At 35.9% G+C, this 21,319-nt stretch overlaps 1 protein-coding gene across 1 annotated transcript in view; it reads right to left on the bottom strand.

Moving 5' to 3' along the window:
* Positions 1 to 12,030: 12,030 nt before the first annotated feature.
* LOC140135724 (vesicular inhibitory amino acid transporter-like) overlaps positions 12,031 to 21,319 on the bottom strand; it is a 108,895-nt gene continuing 99,606 nt past the window's right edge. Inside the window, exons 4-5 of the mRNA XM_072157324.1 lie at positions 17,964 to 18,115; positions 12,031 to 16,231 (exon numbers count right to left, since the gene is read on the bottom strand). Coding sequence (XP_072013425.1) covers positions 15,119 to 16,231; positions 17,964 to 18,115 — 1,265 coding nt within the window. The 3' untranslated portion in view covers positions 12,031 to 15,118. The remainder of the gene's footprint in view (positions 16,232 to 17,963; positions 18,116 to 21,319) is intronic.

Here is a 21,319-nt window from a genome sequence, read left to right as displayed (position 1 = left end):
AATTGAATAGAGCTGTTGTTTTAGAATCTCGTGTAAGGAAATAATACACCGGTTAACAATTAATGCTGCGATGACGTTTAAATCATGTTAAGGTTATAGCCTATATATAAACCCGACATTAAAACGTTTTCTGGTATTAACCTTTTCTAACCACGCTAACCTTCTGCGAATAATGTCGAAAATGTTTTTTTGTTTGCTGGGTATATCTCAACTATAATAGGATGTACATCTTGAAGATATTCATAGATATATTTGATTTCATTTTATGGAAGCTCCATGTATTATACAAACTGCGGAACTGCCCAAATCAGGCTAATTAAAATGATACTGACAAGCAATATAAATGAGACTATTATATTGAAATAGTATACGGTATTTCAAATAGGCAGTAGAGGCCTCATGACAAGCTCAAACAATCTAATCATCGGCTATTTTAGAAGGTCTTTAACAAATTTATTAAATCTCTTAGCTTAGTCAACATGCACTTGTTCATATTCTATTTTTACTCAAAATATGACCATGACTGTTGACTAAATGCCGTCTTTTTCAACGCTGTCTTAGATAATTATTTAGTTTTTTTAGTCTATTCTTTGAAGTGCAATTATTTTGGGGCGGACCTATTTTAACGAGTCAAGTTATGTTGCATAAAATTAAATGATGAAACTAACTTGAATACATGCAAAAATCATTATTTATAAAATGTTTGCAAACCCTGAAGTATAAAACTTGTCACATCTAATTCGAAAATTATGTTCGTTTAATGTGATTTAACTGTATTTCATTAAATTACTTTCATTTTGGCTAATCATGCAAACAATTCATCTTAGTGATCTCCAACTTCATATTTTGCCAATTTAATCCATTGTCCCCTCTCATTTTAACTTGACTTTGTCTACTAATTTTATTGAAATCAAAACACCACACTCATATCATTTTACTTTGCAATAGTATTTTATTTTTCAAACCACCTGCATGGAAACAAAAAACTAACAAACAAAACAATAAATGTTTATTGTTACGTCTGTAGATATAAATATCATATAATGCAATAAAAACCTACAATTAATTTATACGTACCAGAAATCAATAGTGATTTATAATGCCCTATGATGAACCTGCACTTTACCGGTAAAAGCGACGAAAAAACCCTTCCGTTTTGGAGATTTTTTTGTTAATTTTGCCAAAATCATATAAGGCCAAATAAAAAAATAAACATGTTTCACGTCCCCTCCCGCTTCTTTTTTGAGGTTTCTTCAATTATATTTTTATTTTGTGAAATTCAGTTATATCTTTAAAAAATATGTCTAGGAAGTAGAGATGTTTTCTATAGCCTTGATAATATACAAGAAACACTTTTGGAAGGTTTTGTCATAATTAGAGGGGCCCATCTCTCAGAACAAAAAATAAAAAGAGGCCTCTTCCTTTTTCCAGGCATTATTGTGTACGCTAAATCAGCTCGAATTATGGGTATTTACACCGATTTTGCGATAAAAAATAAAAAATAAAAAGCCCCCTCTTCCTCCTTTTTTGCAAAAATCCGGACGTGAAACATGTTTTTTATTTTACTTGGCCTAATGGATTTTCAAGGCTTGATTCCAGAGGGGCGTAAGTTAATAATAGAAACAGCCATGCAGAAAAAAATGAACTCAAGCGTACTTTGTGTATCAATCTACATGCACATGACCACGAACCTATGAAACCATGGCACGTGAGTCATCCTATGTTGCAGGGTTAGGGAGGGGCAGCTATGATAGGGACTGCCGGGTGGGGGCCGCGGGGAGCAGCCGGTTTTCTGCAATTTTCCTATGGTATTTTATAAATTTTCAATTTTTTAAATATTATCCTTAGATGATATCTGTCGTGAAATAAATCAATACCGCTATAGGCTATAATAGGCTTAGTAGGCCTACCCTGATTATGCAATTATACAACAATAACTACAACAACAACAATAACAAAACCAACAACCAATATCTAATTTGTAAACAAATATTCATAGGCTTATATAGGCCGCGCCTATTTAGATTAATAGGCCAATTCCTGAATTATACAATAATTAAAAAAAACCCGGCAAAAACAATCAATCACTGCAGTCAGAAAAAAGAAACAAACAAGAAAGAAGACAGAAAAAGAGAAAAAAAAGAGAAAATAATAGAATTGGACCACACGGGGACTCGAACCCATAGTTGACCAGCTCAAAACTATTACATAGTCGAGAAGAGTATTTTTAAGTCAAGCGCGCTAACCGATTGAGCCACGGAGGGAACTTACGAAAAGTGATGGTCTCAAACTGACTATGATATTCAATAGTGCATGCAGGCTGTTATGATAAACAAGCGCATTGCCCCCACAAAGTCGGACGCATCGATGACGAAAAAACTGGTTTTTTGCAAAAGTTGCTTCAATTTTGAATGAAAATCAAATGGTAGAGTAGGCCCTAATCGACAGACCGTTGAGAAATAATGTTGGTAGTTAGATGTCAAAATTAACGTTCCACAATCAAGATATCGATAATGTAACAAAACAGTTTTTTCTCAATCAAGATTCTCGAAAATGTTCCACAAAAACGGGCTTTTAAAATTTAATCGGTACTGTATTTGGTTCTTCCCCATGGCAACATTATTTTTTTGATCGATTTGTAGTACAATACAAAAAGGAAGAAAACAATCACTCGGCGTGGTTTTATACGGGGCGTACATTTGAATAAAACGTCATGGAACGCGTTTTTGATCTTGTGAACATGGTGCGTAAAAAGGCTTTAAACGAAGGAGTTTCAAATTTATGGTAAAAATTTGTATAAACACACAAAAAATGTTAAGCTACATCCAATGCACCAACATTTCACTCGCTGCGATATTTGATTACTGAGAAAACTCTGTTTTAGAGAACAAATTTATGCGTCTTTATACGTTTCTTTGTGTAACCTTAATGGTTATTTGTCAATGGGTACCGGTAATCATGGTAATATTAGCACTACTTTCGGGCTCTGTTGCTATACTATCCAGAGAGGTTGCGTCCTCGTGCTGACGCGCTCGATTGAACGTCTCGCGCGTATTCCTCGCGCTACGCGCTCGCTAAGTCCGTGAGGGCCACATACTGCGGCTAGGTAATATAGGCCTACTAGTTTGTTTTTGTAACTTTCTTTTTATAACTAACTACATTGTAGGCCTATTAAAGATTTGCCAATTAGCCATAACTTGACCACCAATGTGAAATAAGAATGGTGTGCACAGTGGTGTAGCCAGGGGGCGGGGGCCGGCCCTCCCCCTCCTCCGCTTATCATGGACTGTCGCACAAAGGGCCGGGTCAAAGTCAAAGTGGCAAAACCCTAAGTTGGTGACTATCAATATTCTAACTGTTTTATGCGATTTGACTAAGAAGAGATATTTTCTGAAAATATTTCAGCCTTAGGCCTATATTAGTTTTTAAAGGTGATATTTTTTTTTTAAATAATATAAACACCCACAATTTGCTTCTTATAAGAAAAATGATGCTGGGGGAGGGGGCAAAACTTTCACAGATATTTGAGAAACTATTTTTAGAATATAACAATGGGATATGAAGAACATGAAAACCTTCGGTCTATTTATCATTGGAGTGTTGTAAAAAGGTTAAAGGTCATTGGACCTCGACCATTGTATTATTGATCTCTTCCTAATCAACTGTTTGGAGTGAGTCCGTCAATTGATATGCCCCTATAATAAATATTTTGCGTAAACGTCTTCAAAACTTGAAAACTCCCGCACAGCGTCAACGCCAGGTAAACAATGCATGATTTTAGTACATGCTTTAAAATACTGCTGATAAAACGAGTCTGGCATGTAAACAAACACTTGTGTTTATATCATAATTTATTCGTGACGTATGAGGATTCCCTTATAGAGTAATCTACAGAAACACCATGCACAGTGATCAGTCATTCATGCAGTAAAATTCAAGCCTGTGTGAACTTCTATTTCTGCATAGCCAGGATGTACGGTTCAAAGGTTGACTCATGTTTTCAACAGAACAATTCGTGCGGAAAATATTGCCTCGGGGAATGTAAAAGTTTTTCTTGATTAAATAGGGTGTTTCCATAAGGTGACTGGCCCTGTTTCTGACCACACCACGTTTTTGGCAATCCTATGGGATCGATGGGGGGGGGGGGCACATGACGCTACGCCACTGCTGCTTATATATATAATCTTGTAGGCCAACGCAGCACTTGAAGATACTCATCATATATGATCACTAGCGAAAGGGTTAGGATGCAGGGGACCGGTCAAGATTTATGCAAATTTTGATTTTCGAAAAGTTCCCATAGGCTTACACGTGATTTCACTTTAAGTTGAAGCGTTTAAAAATTGTGTTCTTTTGTATAATCAGAGAAGATGTAAAGAAAAGGAGATAGATCCAGCTATCCTCAAACAAAATATGTGTGTTGCCGCTCATTCAAAAGCAATCACGCTATTTAGGCTTAACAATAAAATACAACAAAAAGGGTTCGAACCCATGACGGGTGTGATACACAAGTTGCTGCTTACTAGTTTTAGGGAAAGGTCAGTGTCTGTATACCATCAATACTATGCATACCATGCATGCAGATCCTAACATCCAGTTTATTTCAAATAAAATATGACCGAAGTTCCATGGCAAATAATAATTTTGCACGCTTGGTTACGCTTTCAACCTCTACGATTTATGATACAGACTATTTTCAATTATCAAAATATCTTTATTAGGTTTGCAGGAAATGACAGGAAAATACATAAAACAATAAAATATGGATGATCAAAGATCATCCCTTTTCTAACAAAATCCTAAAACACTCTCCTAAATAATTACTATATGTTCCAAAATGGGCGGATTTTTTGGAATCTTTACAAAACTACATTTCTTTCTTATAGTATCCACGTGTGGTATCCCTTCAGAGCAACATCAGGTACTTAACACACACGTGTCATACTTTCAAGGGATTCTCTATAGAAACATTGGATATGGTTTCAATTCTGGAGTGAAAATTAATCAACCGTAGTCGGCAACACACATCACATCAAAGGCTACTTTCAAGTAGATGTGTAACTACTTGAGAATAAAGGACTATGAATAGGTGCGACAGGATTACCTACGGGATTATCTCAAGGATATAATTCCGTTCTCCCTCCTTTCTTTACATCTTCTCTGGTATAATACATGGCTGCACTAAATAAGCGTCCCATAGGATTACATGTATAAATGTATGGAATGTTTTCTTTTTTATCAATTTTTTCAGAATCAATGAAAATGTAACACTTTTAAGTACATGTACATAAGGGGGGGTCCATGATAATTACCATAAATTAGCATTTTGGGTCACGTGACAAAACCTGTTTTGGTCGCCATTTTGAAACGGGATACTTTTTTTCAAATTTTATTTCAGCAATGTAAATATATTAATATTTCCCCTACTTTGAGCCAAATTTTATTGAAAAATTATCTCGGGAAAGCGTTTTTTCTAATTTTAATCACGTGACTAAGTTCGTGAAATAAAACGTATTTCGGTCGCCATTTTGAAACCGTAAATAATTTATTTGCTGATTTATGGTTGTCTTAGGGACTGTGGAATAATTATGAGCCCTCGGCGGGTAATATATATATAATTTCCAAACGGCTCACCAAAAATTGCTTGCCCCCTCTCGACCCGCCAAAAATCGCTTGCCCCTCCGCCTCTCGGCCTGCCAAAATCTTTGCCCCACCCCCACCCCTTTGCACATGCCTAATTTTTGGGATCCCATCTTGTGTTTTGCCCGCCCTTCTGTTAAGAAATATTAAGCAAATTGTCCTTTGATATAGGCCAGTCAAAGTATGAAATCATCCACCATTAATAGCAACAAAATCCATTTAATCAAAATTCATTTCAGAAAAGCATACTTAATAACACATCAAAAGTCCCCGAAAATCCATTAGAAAAAGTTTACGGACATCTCCCATTCACCGTGTGTGGTGAATCGGTATAGGCTAACTACACGTATCCACTCCTTTTGAAAGCCGTATCAATTAATATTGATTTGAATATGTATGTATTGATTTGAATATATGTGACGTGTCATGTCAAAAGGAGACACTTTTGGGCAGGTTATCAATTTTGAGGTTTTTACATATCTTAAATATAGAGATATTTTGCTCCACAATGCCGTTTTCCCCAATGAAATCGGACATTCCTAAGCGAAGATATTGAGTTCGTAAGATATGGTATTATAAAGAATTGAGATATCGGCCTTTAAAAATATCATTGACAATGTTGAGAGTAGGAATTACCTTATAAAATGTCTCAAAAATACAAGATGCCAGTTATATTCCAGTCTGAAACTATTAGACAATATTTTTAACATTAAAAACATCACAAATTCGCAACAAACCCAAATTGTGAAAAAATCACCCCCGGGCAGACTTTTAGCTATTTCTCCATTTACGATCCTGCCCAAAAGTGTCTCCTTTTGATATGACACGTCACATATATCTTCATATTACATGCAAAACAATTTAAGAACTTAAAAAACCGACACAGGTACCTGATGTAATTTCAACCAAGAATTTCAGTTTCGTAGTGAATCAAGGCCCGATAATGCCATTGACAATACATGGTACCATGCAACGCGTTCAGCGCTGACATGTACAGAAGACTGTGTGCTACCATTAATACTACAGTCCAAACTCACTCGATAGTATGAACCATAACGTTTATTTGAGCCAAATGTGGACATCATTCGGGTATTTTTCCTTTTTGTACCATGCAATATTCATCAATATTGGTCGGAAACCACCTAGTCGAGCAAACTTTATGCATATTGATCATGCATGACTTATGCCCACTTGACGCAATTTGCCTTCTGCTTGGCTGATCGATATTGCATAGCATGTGCACATTCCAACAAAGGATTTGAACCGGTATCCTTCACCGTAATCAGTAGCGTAGTACCAAGGGGGTGACACTAAATTAACGGTTGTGCTATTAGCAACGCAAAATCTATGAAAAATTCAGCTGGTTTACTAGCTAGAAAGTGAGGCCAGTTATCGATCCGTTATAGCTCGTTATGAATAATTCATGTTCGACCCCTTGGATCATGTTAATTGAGTTTGGCAAATAACAACGTTGTTAGTTTTGCGAACTTTGCCTGTTCAATGAGAGTATAGCGCGCCCCCAATACATCTGGGCACAAATCACGCGAAAACGATCCAGTTTAATGAAATGGCGGACGGGTATTCCCATCAGGCACCAGTGATATGTTTTTTCAAAGAAAGTCTACTAATTTGATATGAAATGACATTTTGCAACAGCAAAGTCAAAATTAGGACTTGCTGTCAATAATATGAAGGAAATATGTGACAGAGGCAAGGTGGGAAATACAAGTAGTATTTAAGTTATAATAACCTTTGATACCCGACCTGACCTTCCATCATGGCGCCATGATGGTCTGATGTATTTCTATTATGCGCTCAAGTAAAATAAAATACCAAGCTGCACTGTGCAGACAATGTTACTTGGCTCCCAGCATGAATTATTGATTTTATACGGAGGTAAAGAAATGCACAGTGTATGTGCATGATGTGCAAGCATACTCCAAATATTTACGGTAAATCTGAATAGTGGTCACATGTTGCATGTCATATTTTCGGGAAAACACGTGGCAACATTTTAAGATTTCAGGCTTGTTTACTAGTTAATTGCCATTTGTACTCTTTATTATTTATCTTTGTTAATTAACATATATTTTAAATGCTGATAAATCGTGGTTGGCTGCCCATGATATCTGTTAAATTCAATGTTTTATGAATATAATTCTACCACGCAGAGGGGGTCACGCAGCAGAATTTCACATCACCTGACTTAGCTAGATTTCGAAGCTCTGCTCTTCAAATTCATGTAACTTTCAAAGTTTATACATTTAATATATTTTATATGATACTAATTTTTGTTATAACCAACTGGTACACGAAATATACTAGCTTATTACCTATACAGAAAGGTGATTATCAGCCTTCACTCAGCAAATTGACATGCCCGGCATATGCAGCCATTCTCCGTCTGGATAACATGACTGTCGCCCTCAATACGTCTGGGCACAAATTTAAATAAGAATACGCTATTTACATATCAATGCGGCCTCATGCTAATTAAAGCTGCCCCATCCAGGAGTTCATCTATGGTAGTACAGTCCATTCAATAACCTATTTGATGGTTCTCATGAATATTTGGCAAACAGACCAATGGTGCTCCAATGTATTGGCTGTAGACGGCGATATGTAAATTGGGCAGGCCCGTACGCAGGATATTTTTGGGGAGTGCTGATTTTGAAAAAGTGGACTTTTTTCCAAAAGGGGGGGGGCAATTTTTTGAAAAGTGGACTTTCCCCCCAAATTTGGACCTTTTTTGACCAAAAAAACGTAAAAAACCTGATTTTTTTGCTCGCTACGCTCGCAAATTCTTACATTTTGGGACTTTTTGTATACTTTTGCAAATTTGGGAGGTGCGGTCGCACCCCGCACCCCCCCCTGCGTATGGGTCTGAAATTGGGTGATGAAGTCACAGCTCATTATAGTTTGTCACTCGGTCTCAGTGGTAATTTGTTGTAATGCCCAGTAGTGGAACAGTACCTAATTTGCGTAAATCCAAAATGGCCGCTTATGCAGCGAGTAAAATACCAAAATTGGTCAAATCTTAATAAAACCATACCAATGTATTTCTCTCGTCGTAAGGACTCAGAAAAAGTATAGTTTGATCCGATGTACGGTTTTTGAGTTATAGGGGAGAAGGTCAAATGTCAAATTTTGGATTCCACAGGGTACAAATGGTAAGTAGACACAGACACAATGTTTGAATTCTTGTTTATCATCTTCTTTAATGCTTACAATAATAAACTCAGTGTATCCACGGAATGACATGATAATGTTTCTATCTACATATATCACACACACATTCTAAATCTGTGACTTTTAAAACTATTTTGTTGTCGCTCATGCTCTTATAATCAAGCTTATAATACATTATACCGGCTATTTACAAAATAAATAGCAACTGCTCTCGCTTTTGTTCAACTTTTCTTGCACATCATAAATTTGTTGTGATATGAAATCCGAGTCTATAAAAAGCGCTCACCATAATTATCAGCACACACACATCTGCTACACATACACACAATTGATAATAATTTTGTTTCTAGATTTTCTAAAATAATTTTATATTTCAGTTAGTACCTGGTAATTACTGTCGTATAAAGCGACATAGTAAAAATAACTTCTGCTTTACAAGTTTTATTATATACAACTTAATATTGATAATAATATTTTTCCCATCATAAAGCACATGGGCATATGTGTGGACACTACGCACTACGGAAATATTTGGTAAAACATTCACTTGACTTGGTTTTAAATATTTTTAAACCAAACTTGTCTTTGTATTTGAACGAAAACTAAATTTGAGATTTCCATGATTACAAAGCCTGTTTTCTTGCAACACCATTACCCAACGCTTAAAACATATACACCTATAATAGGGGTTCTCTGGGTTGCAGTGTGCGAGGATAAAACTTTATCCAGATTGGTACACTTATAATAGGAATCTATAATTCGTTATAAGTGTGGTATAACACCGAATATTGATTCACCTCTTTCATTAAATCCATGTTAAACACGAATTCGCTTACATTGGAATGATTGGCGAACAGTGGATCAGGCTTTAGAGAGCAAGAGCAACATACTAATTATTTCAACAGCGATATGTTGTGATTAGTGAATGAATAAGAGTGGGATGAAGGATTAGGTAACGGTGCAGCGCCATTGATCTCCTATTTCAAGAGCACTCATGCGCAACATGAATTTAATAAAGAGACAAATCGCCATTCGCCATTCTGCCAAACGCATAACGGTTATTTAATATAATTACACTATAACGACTGCTCGGTGCCAGAAGTGGGTAAGTGCAATAGCTGCCATGTGTAGCTGTCATGTGCAGACGAGTACAATGTACTGTGTAGATTGCCAAATATTCACGGGGCAGCTATTTCACTTGCCCACTTCTGACACTAAGCAGTCGATAAGACAGCCAGGAACCTCCAAACGCCTCTTCCAAGCAACATGGACGGCGGTCCCGAAAAGGTCGTCCGTAGATCTGGGCAGTGAACACCATGCATAGTAAATATTCATGCCAGACATTTTTATTAAATTTTCAGCCTATTTACAAGTCTACCTCAAATGACCTTTGACATTAGTATGTGACCTTGGATACCACCAATACATGAAGTTACCCATAATACAGCTTTAACCCAAATTTGATATAAAATTGGATCAATTGAGCCCATATTTCGATCGAGTCCAATGTGTTAAAACTTATAGCGAGACGAATCAATATTGGGCGTAACGTATTCAATTTTATCATTATTACATTTTGGATTCAATATTCAACACTTTTGGATTCATCAAAACAAAAAAATTCTTGCTATACTCGTTTGCAATATTCTTACCCGTTTTTAAAATGATTGTTATGTACATACTATTCTTTGGGTCAAACATGCTGTGCATAGAAGCAAATAAATACATTAAATATTAAATACATATTGTACAATGTAGATTTTAGATATTTTAATTTCTAAACACAGGAAACAACTTGGGGTTTTCCTCACATTCTAAATTAATATGAGGCGTGAATGCATGGCATCAGATCAGACAACGGTTAAGCTCGAATATTGTGTCTGCCAAGCTGTATTTGATCCTCAACCCCCATACAGGCCCGGGCATACAGGTGTCAAATATTAAACTTGCTCCGAATTCACAAATTATTTGATCACAAAAATGTAACATTCGTGTGCTCAGGACATGTAGTTACGAGATTATGGTGTTCAAAAGGATCGACATTAATTACAGGGGCAAAACGTTTGTTTAACTTAAAATTTACTATTCCCGTGGACTGAACTAGAGGTGTAACAGGATTAATTACTATAGTGATCCGGGATAGCGATGGGGCTTCACTATTTTTGACGTTACGAATTTCTTCTGATATATTGCACCATAGATTATCAAAGAACAGGGATAAAGATCTGGATCGTAAATTTCACATTATGCTGAGTCCATGTATGTTTCACTCGCACCTCCAATATTAGTGTATACATGTGAAGCAGGCAGCACTAAAAACATACTGGACTCAGCTTAAATGTATTTTTTTTAAATAAAATTACGATCGTCATGATGACGTAACGTCTAGTGCAGGGCAATACATTCAAATACGTTTGCGAAAAGTGTAGACACGTCGCTATGGTAATTGATCCTGTTACCAGGGCCTGTTACATCAATACTTCTACAGCGGATTGTCATGTCAACCCAGTCTCTCTACTAATGTGCTAATATTAAGCACTGTACACTTAAAATGCTAGTATTGAGCACACTCGTGCAGTGATAGCGCCATCTGTTGGTATTCAGTTTATTCCGTATATAAAACGTTTGGAAGCTATTTTAAAGCATCCCAGTGGTGAGGAGGAGGAGGGAGATGATGCCGCTGTCACTACATTAATGTGTTCAGTATTAGCACATTAAGACTGTTGTACAGTGCTAAATATTAGCACTTTAGTAGAGAGACTGTGTCCCGGACTGTGTTGCTTATATACAGAAGATACTAATCAATCGGACTTTTGCCAGCCAAACTTAGTGAGTTACGACAGGCAATCAAAAAACATCCACTTAACATTATTGTCATGTAATACGAATGCCTAGGACCCAAATGACTTTGTTCAATCTATTCGTATTTGGTGACTCTATTGCGTGATCAAATCAATTGTGACTAAAACAGGAATATTACGCCTAGTCGGGCTTACTATATCTTGCTTTATTCCAAATTTGTGAACTGTGATTTCCTTGGTAGAAAACATATAAATTACTTAAAGCTTTGTTATTTAATGAGACATATTACCAAAGACTGTGCTCTTTGTTTTAGAGAAATAGAATCCACGCGTTATCAACTGGTTGATAGTTAATAGAAGTTGAAACATCTGCAACTAAAAGATTGAAATCCAATTGATAACTAATTACATCAAATACATAAATGACAATCTGATTACAGCTTTGTTGAATCCAAAGGTTAACTCTTGTCTTACCCAACCTTTTGTGGTAACTACCCCTTCTAAGTTTCACAAATAGATAATATATGCATATTTATTTGGCTCCCTTGGATACGTATGTGTGTTCTCTTTAAATTGATACCAAATAAGTACTAACATGTTTCGAATTACCTCACAATGACAATGACGTTATAATCTCCGCAAACCTTCCGCAAAGTAATGAACGAAATTGTGTTTTTACATCATACAGAGTGTTTCCCGTCAATACTACATTGGACTCACATGTACAGTACACACACTGGTACTGGATTGGTACTGTATTGGTATTCTAGCGTAGGCACACAGTAGCTGGGCAGAAGTGTACCTTTTTGGTAGGAATCTGGAAGTGAATAGATGTAGTATTGGCGGGAAACACTCTATTATAATGTAAAAATACAATTGTTTGCATTTGAAGGTTTGCGGAAATTGTGACGTCATTGATACGTAATTTTTCATTAGAGCACTTTTGAAAATCATCTGAGTGGCAAATACCCCGTTACCCTTAGACTTTGATAGCAAACCTGCCACCCCCTTTGGTAAGACGAGGATTGAGCTAAGCATTACATATTCTATTGTTATGAATTGTACCTTTTTTCTTATTCATGCACTATTATTTTGATTGTTTTATTATTAAAGCGTTGATGACATTGTTACAAAAATGCAAGTTTTGGTGACTTGTTATTTACATTTGACAAAGTATTTTATAGAAAATTAGGCGAAATCTCGCTGACTTTTTACTTCTTTTCGCAATGTAACTCTCCTTTTCGTCACCTTACTGCGATAATTGCCTTTAGTTTTTATCCGAAATTAACTTTTTCAATCATGTCTCTATTAAGTCATTTAACAGGTTACAAATGGTGAGTTGGGCATTTTAACGCCATAATTTGTGTCTAACTCAGCTGTTTGTCTGAAGATTTTGCTCTGATTTTGCCGAAGTCACAGGCCGAAGTCACGGAAATTCACGTGTTTATATGTATTCTTGAACCATATTTTGTATTTATTCTCAAAACTACAACAACAAAAAATGAGCAATTATTCCAGGAGGGTGACGTTATAAGCTTCTATTCTGTTCGGAATAAACATTGTTAACATTAATCACCCGTGCTGTATAGTATGATATATTTTATAGATCAGTCAGGTGCGCAATGTTTTTAATAGTAATAATAATTGCCTTTAATCGATATGTTAGTGTTACTATCTTCTTTTGTCCACTCCAAAATGAGAACGCAAGTGTTGACTAGACCAGATAGCTCAATCGGTGATGACGCTCGACTCTGGTGCGTGACGGTACGAATTCGAATCCCTGCATTGTCAATTCCTGTTCTCGTGAAAAATAGTGCTAGTTTGAAATTCCTCTGCACACAAGGAACGTACTGCTATTGTCCAAGTCCAACAGTGGGGAATCTCGAGGAGCCAATCCTGGCTGTGATGCGATCCAGTGTATTGTAAGTCGATTAAGATTTGCGCTGATATGATGACCTCGAACTACGCATCCCTGGAATGGTTGTGGAATTATTTGAGCCACCGTGATTAGTGAGTTTCTGTAAAGGTGCGGCCTTGTAGGTCTGGGAACGTATTATGAAGTTCATCGCTCTGATCATCGAAGGACAATCAATAAATCCAGTGACTTTTTATACCGCAGCCATCCGAATAGTAATTCCAGGTGAACTAATATTTTTACTAATAAAGGTGGATAAATCATTCTCTTTTACTGTTGCTTACATGGCACGCAGAGTCTATAATATTATTGGGTTGAATTACTGTACTGATTTTGGGACTGGTTGAGCCGTATTAGCAAGACAGGCGCAAAATCAGAAAATATTAATGTGACGCTGATGGCGCTATTTAGGTCAACAGAAATGATTCTGAGATATTCCTGATCTAATTCATTTAGGTCTTTTCTTCTACAATGTAATATTATAAAAGGTTTAAATATATCCCATCATGCACTATTCCATAGGGTTAGATCTGTTGGGAGAGTGTTACAAAATACACCATCCCTCGGGGGTGTAGAGTTCTATTTACGATACACATATGCTGACTGGTGCCTTGAACGGAGAAAAGGAATCTTCTTCGCGATGAGTTCATGGAAAATTGCTGACGAGCATCGATATTTTATGAGGCACTACTTTTCTGGGCATTATTGACATTGGGTCTTTTTCGAGGTTTTTCGACAGAGCACGCAGTTCTCCTCCTCCTCCGGTATGACTGGGCATTCGCTTCCAAACCGATCGAAAGCTTGGTAAACAAACGATCGCTTATACAGATGTTTTATATATAACCGTATTACCAAAGCTTTCAATAATTGCATAATTATGTGTAACATAGATGTTTTTTACGATGTTTGGATATAATGGAATCGGCATGTCCATGTGAAGACAAAATAATTGCAAAGACCACTTGTTGACAGACACTTGTAGACAATTTTAAAGGTTTATTTACAAAGTCATACCCATCTGTAAATAGTGCCTGATGGGATATATGTGGAAAAGGTCTATAGGGGTAGGATTTCAAACTCAGGTGCTGAGTACAAGACTGACCCAATGCAGGGCTGCCGGGTGTATGTGTAAAGGTCTGTGGTATATATTATGTATAAGGATAGCCATAGGGTTATGTAACCAGCTACCATTGCCTCATAAGGTTAGAAAATGTTGTTTATTTTTGTGTTATCACAGTCACAAAATTGTCCAAAATCAGTATTTGATCTTTCATTAGGGTTTTGTAGATTTCATGTCATAAAACCGTTTCAAAACATAAGATTACAACATATTTCTACTAAATGAATGTGCATATCCTGTATAAAATAGACCATGATAGTATTAAGTATCATACTACTTTACTACACATCCTAACATATTTTTTTATGAAATGATGGTCACTCCTAATTCGACATTTACACCAATTTACAAAACTGTTAGAATTTACAGTTGAAACGTTTACTGGTTTAAATTTTGTCGATATCGAAGCCTGAGCTGTCCTTTAACAAGAAAATATAGTTTTCTTTTTTTGGTTTATAAATTATCAATATCGAAATGATAGTTTGGATCAAAATCATCCATGTATGCTAAAATAAGCGCCATCAACGAATAAATAAGACCAATGAGACCCCCAATAAACCCTATTACTACTATGACCCAATTTAATGAAATCTCCCATAGACGAAGTTTGTGTCTCTTTAACTTCATATAAAATAAACTTGGAAAAATAAAATCTAACCATGGACTTGTTAAACTACCAGTGACACCCATAAGAAGAGTAAAATGTGGAATGCAAACTGCGAGGAATAATGTGAAAGCGACAAGAAGCCCTCGGAAGATCATAGCCCAAATAGGCGGCAGACGATTTATTTGTCCATCAGGGTTATAACACGGCGGTAAATAGGGTAATTCCATGGCATCTACAGAGTTAACAACTATAAAAAGCATTAGTGGATAGGACAACATTGATTTGATAACAAACAATGAACTAACGGTGGCTTGGATTGGTCCTAATGGCATGTTATATGTGATAAACTCGTGTGTATTTTCAGCAAAGGTTAGGAATGCAAATAATGCGTATAAGATATTTAAAACTCCGGTTATGACATACGTAATATTAAGGACTTTGTTGAATTGGGTACGGTCCGCCATGCTCTCTTCTACTCCAGGCATGATAAACTGTGTGCCAAAGTTGAATAGAATTATAGAGGCACTAACCGAAAAGCTCTGGATCTTAAATGGTGGAACAGTATCTATCTCCCAGCGAACGCTTCGACCAAGACTATACCACACAACGCTCATAAACATAGCTACCAAAGATAAAATAGCGACGAAACTAAGCCAGGATATCCTGGTTAGATTACGGAAGAAAATGGTTGGCAAAAGAACAAGTGCCGATATGACAGTCCATGCTAATTTAGAAAAACCAAATGGAAAGGTATCCACTAAGAGTGCTCCTGAGAGTTCTAGATATAGCGCCGCCACGGCTGTAACGTCGACTATCTGCATGATATTTAGAAGACTGCCACCTCTCGGTAAACATAAATCTGCTACGTCGGAATAACTGTTCCTTACTCGGATCTTTTTCGGTTTACCTTTCTCATCTTTGGAAGTGGGATCGTCTTCATACAGACAGTACACCAAGATCTGAATAGAAAAATAGAGAAAAGTTTGCAACATTATTTACAAATTTAAAAACATCATGACTTATCTGGAACGCTTTCGCGGATATTCAGTGTCGTCAGCCGGGGGTTAGTTGGTGTAATGATTTTATGAGACAGGATCGCAAAAGCGCTCCCGGTAAGCGATACATTTATAGAGTGTATATATTTTAATCAAACTATTTATGAAAGAAACTAATATTTATCTTTGTTTCCTATTGATTATCACATTATTGTAAGATTCATAATGTATTTGGTAGCTAGAAATTGAAAGACAACTTTTGATCAATATTATAATGGACATGGATCCAACTTAATTGCACACACCCATACACCCTGTCATATATATATTTGAATTTAAGGGCGACCGAGCAACACCATATGGAAAGGTTTCTATACAAAAACGATTCTCTTATAAACCATCATGCGCACAGTTTCCACCTCGATACACCTGAGCACACATTTTCGTCCCAAGAGCTTCCAAGCAGAGAACAACAAGCAGCGAATGTCTCCACCACAGTCTTTGATTACACTACACTGTTGAGTGCATAGCAATGTAGGAGCTGCGAAGCTTCTAGCTAAAAAATGGGCCTCTTTGATTGGTTATTGGCAAAACCTCAAGTGTTCCCTTCATCCAATTAGAATTTTTTTATTAAACGAAAGCTAACACTTCCCCCTAAAAACCTTTTTAGTCACTAGAGGTCAACAGATAACACAATTCAATGTTATAGCAAGGCGAATGTGGAAAATCTGTTGAAAACTACATATCCAAGGGCATTTTTTCACCAAAATGTAGGTTTTAAAAGTCAAAACATCAAGTGTTCCTTACAATATTTTTCCAATTTTATGTCATTAAATGAAAAGGCACATTTATATTGTACATAATACTAGAGTCACTAGAATGAGCAATGGTCAATTCTCTTTAAGGGGGTACTACACCCCTGTGGTAAATTTGTGACTATTTTTGCATTTTTCCAAAAATAATAACACACTGGTAACAAAAGTTATGTATATTATTGGGGCAAGGAATTCAATTATTACACTGAAATTTCAGTGACTCAAGACAAGCGGTTCAGTATATATGATAGGAAATGAGGTACATCCTAGCGGTACCTCATTTCTTATCATAAATACCGAACTGCTTGTCTTGGGTCACTGAAATTCCATTGTAGTAACTGGATTCCTTGCCCTATAATATACATAACTTTGTTACCAGTGTGTTATTAGTTTTGAGAAAAATGCAAAAAATAGACACAAATTTATCGAGGGTGTAGTATTTCTTAAATTGCAAATCTTGTGCAAAATGTTACTATTTTCGCCTGTTTTGTCATACGGTTGTAAATTCAATGAACTATGACTTTTAATAAAGAGCGCTTACAATTTGATATGACGCTACATACCTACATGACAGTACCGACGATTCTTTAACTCGGGTATTACAACAAAGTCGTTGACAGCGTGCATTTTCCAGATCATGGGTTCTTTTGGAAAATGACTATGACCACACGACCATAAACTAGAGTCTGTGCTAACAATCTAAGCCACAACCTCTGACTAATAATGACCTTTAGTCGGTTAAACAAAGAGAACACTTATATTTAATATATGTTTTTTTGGATTGAAACACGTTTTATTGTGTAGTAGGTAGAGTGACAAAACAGACAAATAACATGAATAATATATATTATATAGCAGATAACAAATAATGCATTAGTTACCTTGCTTGTGTAGTTACCAATCAGCAGTACAACTATCATGGTTATTAGTGATGCTACACCGCCCTCTTTCACCGTGTATGGTAGACTTAGGATGCCTATCCCCTGCATACAGTTACCAACATTCCAACCCGCTTGCCATACTGTACTTGTACCTACACAAATATACAATAGCAAAATGCATTTTTTTAATGTCTTTTTTTATTATTATACTGTTATTTTCTGCACAGCAAAATAATAAATTGTACAAATTTTGAGCACAAGGGCAGAAGTGAATCTTAAGGTTATACGAGGTATTGTTGGTCGAATCAGCAAAAAAAAACGATTTTCATTATCTGAATCAATATATTATTGAAAAATAACACTTTGGTTTTTGGCAAAAGTTCATTCTACAAATCATATACTTTGAAAACTTGCTTAATTTATTGTTGTTAATGAGTTATGTACATTTTACAAAAGTGTTGTTGTTTCAGCCCTCTTTACAACATAATTCAAGAACCACAAGACCTACAAAAGTATATCTGTGATATTTGAATTCTTCTACACGCTCGCTATGAATTGAGCAATGCAATTTTTGCTAAAGCTCACTACCATTCGCAAGATACTGTGAACTATATTTTCTTTTGCTGCTTCTACCAACAATACATCGTATACCCTTAAAGTAGAACAGTTATTGAATTAACAGAGCTCTTTTAAAATTGTAAAAAATACAACTATATTAAAATGTAAAAGTAGATACAGAAATATATATTACAACTTTCCAGTGCTGGGTTATTATTTTTGTTTATCTGTTTGCATTTTGCAAGAGGTTTTCTTTCGTGGTAAACGTGACTAGTTCAGTAATTGCTTTACGTCCGACAGTTTCGGACAGGACATACTCATCCTGCTGTAAAAGCATTGATGAAATAGTGTTTATCAGATCACACGGACACAATAGTGTACACTCTGAAAATAATTACCCCGTAATTTGATTACAAGAAGAAAACAAAGTGAAGACAGATTGCTTGAAATAAGAAGCTATTCTGGTAGTCAGGTAGTCAATTCAACCTTTCTCTCGTCTTGTGCTATGAGCGGACAACTATCGATTTAGCAAAATATAAATACCAATTTTAATCCTTTTAATTCGTTCCCTCTGTTCTGTCTAAAATTAAATAACGTTTTAAAGAGTTATTTTGGTAATTTATATCGATCAGTTAGTGGCGTCTCGGTAATGCTATTGGTAAAATATCATTAGCTGATGAATGTAAGGACTTCAGTTACTATTGAGGATGAGGTTTATGTACACGTTTTTGCAATTATTTGGCAACGTTTATGAAAATAATGAAATTCAGCTGGGTTAGATCACATTGGGATTTTCATGATAGCCACGAACCATTATTCATCAGTATCATCTAAAGTAAAAACACCAAACATATTTTTGAATTACTGAAAACGCTATGCGCTCGGGTTTTTCATAAAATAACATAACTCTAAACTTCCGTAGAGTATTTTTGTTTAAAATTCGAAGTGTGTATGCTTTTTGTTTATGAAACAAAAGAACACTGTTACATATAAAGTTGGATTTGTTTAGACAATCCCAATATGATGTTTTTCTTTTATAAATGTTTGAATAATTACTCAAGTTTCAAACTAGACAAATACCAACAGCTAGCAACTAGAAATCTATGAATGTTGTCAATGGTCACAGGTGGAGTTGACTAACAAACACAATCAGTTAATTACTAGTATCTAATTCTTCGTTAACCAAATACCCCAGGCACAACAAGAAACTCGTCAGTTATAGTCATCGTTGCTGTTCAACAACCTGATAGTTTTGGATTATTCTGAAATATTCATTTTGTTTACTGGACTTTGTTTTCTCATTTGACACCCTGTTCGTGAATATCAAACAAGAATTGACCAAGATATGCGCCTCCAAACCCTCAAACCCCCAAATGAAAACAATTTTCAATGGGAACGCATCGTTGTATTGCACACAAGCACCACGGGCCAATCAATAAACATGATAAAGCACACAATGTAACAGACACAATTGAATCGTTGAAATTGCAACTTTTGATTTTGGGGTTTGAGGGGTTGGAGGCGCATATCGTGGTCAATTACTGCTCGATTTTATTGAACAGGGTGTAAAATGAGAAAGCAAAGTCCAATTAAAAAAATGTATATTTCAGAATAATCCAATATTATCAGGTTGTTGAACAGCAAGGATGACTATAACTGACTAGTTTCCTTTTGTGCCTGGTGTATATCTTTACTTTGATCAGTCTCAGAAACAATATTGGGATGATTCTACAGTTTTAGTAATGTAGTAACATGTAATGGCAATTAATTTAGTTTTTACATGACACATCAATACATTACTAATGGTTGTCTGGTCCGGATGGGTTGCCATGGCTGATTTAGTAAGAGTTCCAATCAATCATTATGTATCGAACCTGATCAAATTTGTGGTGTTAAAATCGGTTCAAACTTGAACTCGATAAGCAGAAGCCATTGTGTCAAACTTTTCAACTCGAGTGTCTTTGTCATAATAATGATCATGATATATTTCAAACTTCACTCCCATAATTCAACTTTGATCTTATTTGCATATTATTCCAATTTTTTAGATAAATTCCCAACATTGTAGATTGTCATCTGTTTCAGCAAGACATTGATTCTTTATAGAAATGGGTTTGAGCTACCATCCATCAAAGTCAAGAAGAAAGTGTGAAGTTATTACAAAATGAATCGTATTGATACAGTCAGTACTATTGGGTACAATGCTCTTGTGAATAAAACCCCATTTTTCTGCCCATGTCCATATTGTCAGGAATGCCATTGAAATAATTATACAGTAGCCCTCTCAGGAGTGGTACAGGGTGTCCCAAAACACAGAACCTCATTGTGCCCTGTTTTTCTCCAATTTTTGACAAGTTTATCAAATATTTTGTATGTAAAGAAACCTTAAATTGTTAGCTTTAATAAACCAAAACAATTATTTTAATTGGTCCACACATTTCGAAGATATGCCCTTTTAAAGAAAGGTACCCGTTTTTCACACTGTCCACGGATGAGGTTTGTCTACATCAAAGATTAAAATGAAACACACTGTTAATGACATGGAAAGATAATAGCGTAAGGTTTTGGAACGCATTCAGTATGAGCGAGGATAGCCAGGTAGCCTCCAAGATCTTCGCAATCGTGTTACTGATGCAAAGTAAAGAAATCTTAAATCGTTAGCTTTAATCAACCAAGACAATTATTTTAATCGGTCCACAAATTTCGAAGATATGCCCTTTTAAAGAAATGTACCCGTTTTTCACTCTGTCCACGGATGAGGTTTGGCTACATCAAAGATTAAAATGACACACACTGTT

Source organism: Amphiura filiformis, chromosome 16, assembly GCF_039555335.1.
Source record: "Amphiura filiformis chromosome 16, Afil_fr2py, whole genome shotgun sequence".
In the NCBI taxonomy this organism is placed as follows: domain Eukaryota; kingdom Metazoa; phylum Echinodermata; class Ophiuroidea; order Amphilepidida; family Amphiuridae; genus Amphiura; species Amphiura filiformis.
Note: the sequence above shows the minus strand (reverse complement) of the source record. Positions and strands in the feature narration are given on the sequence as shown.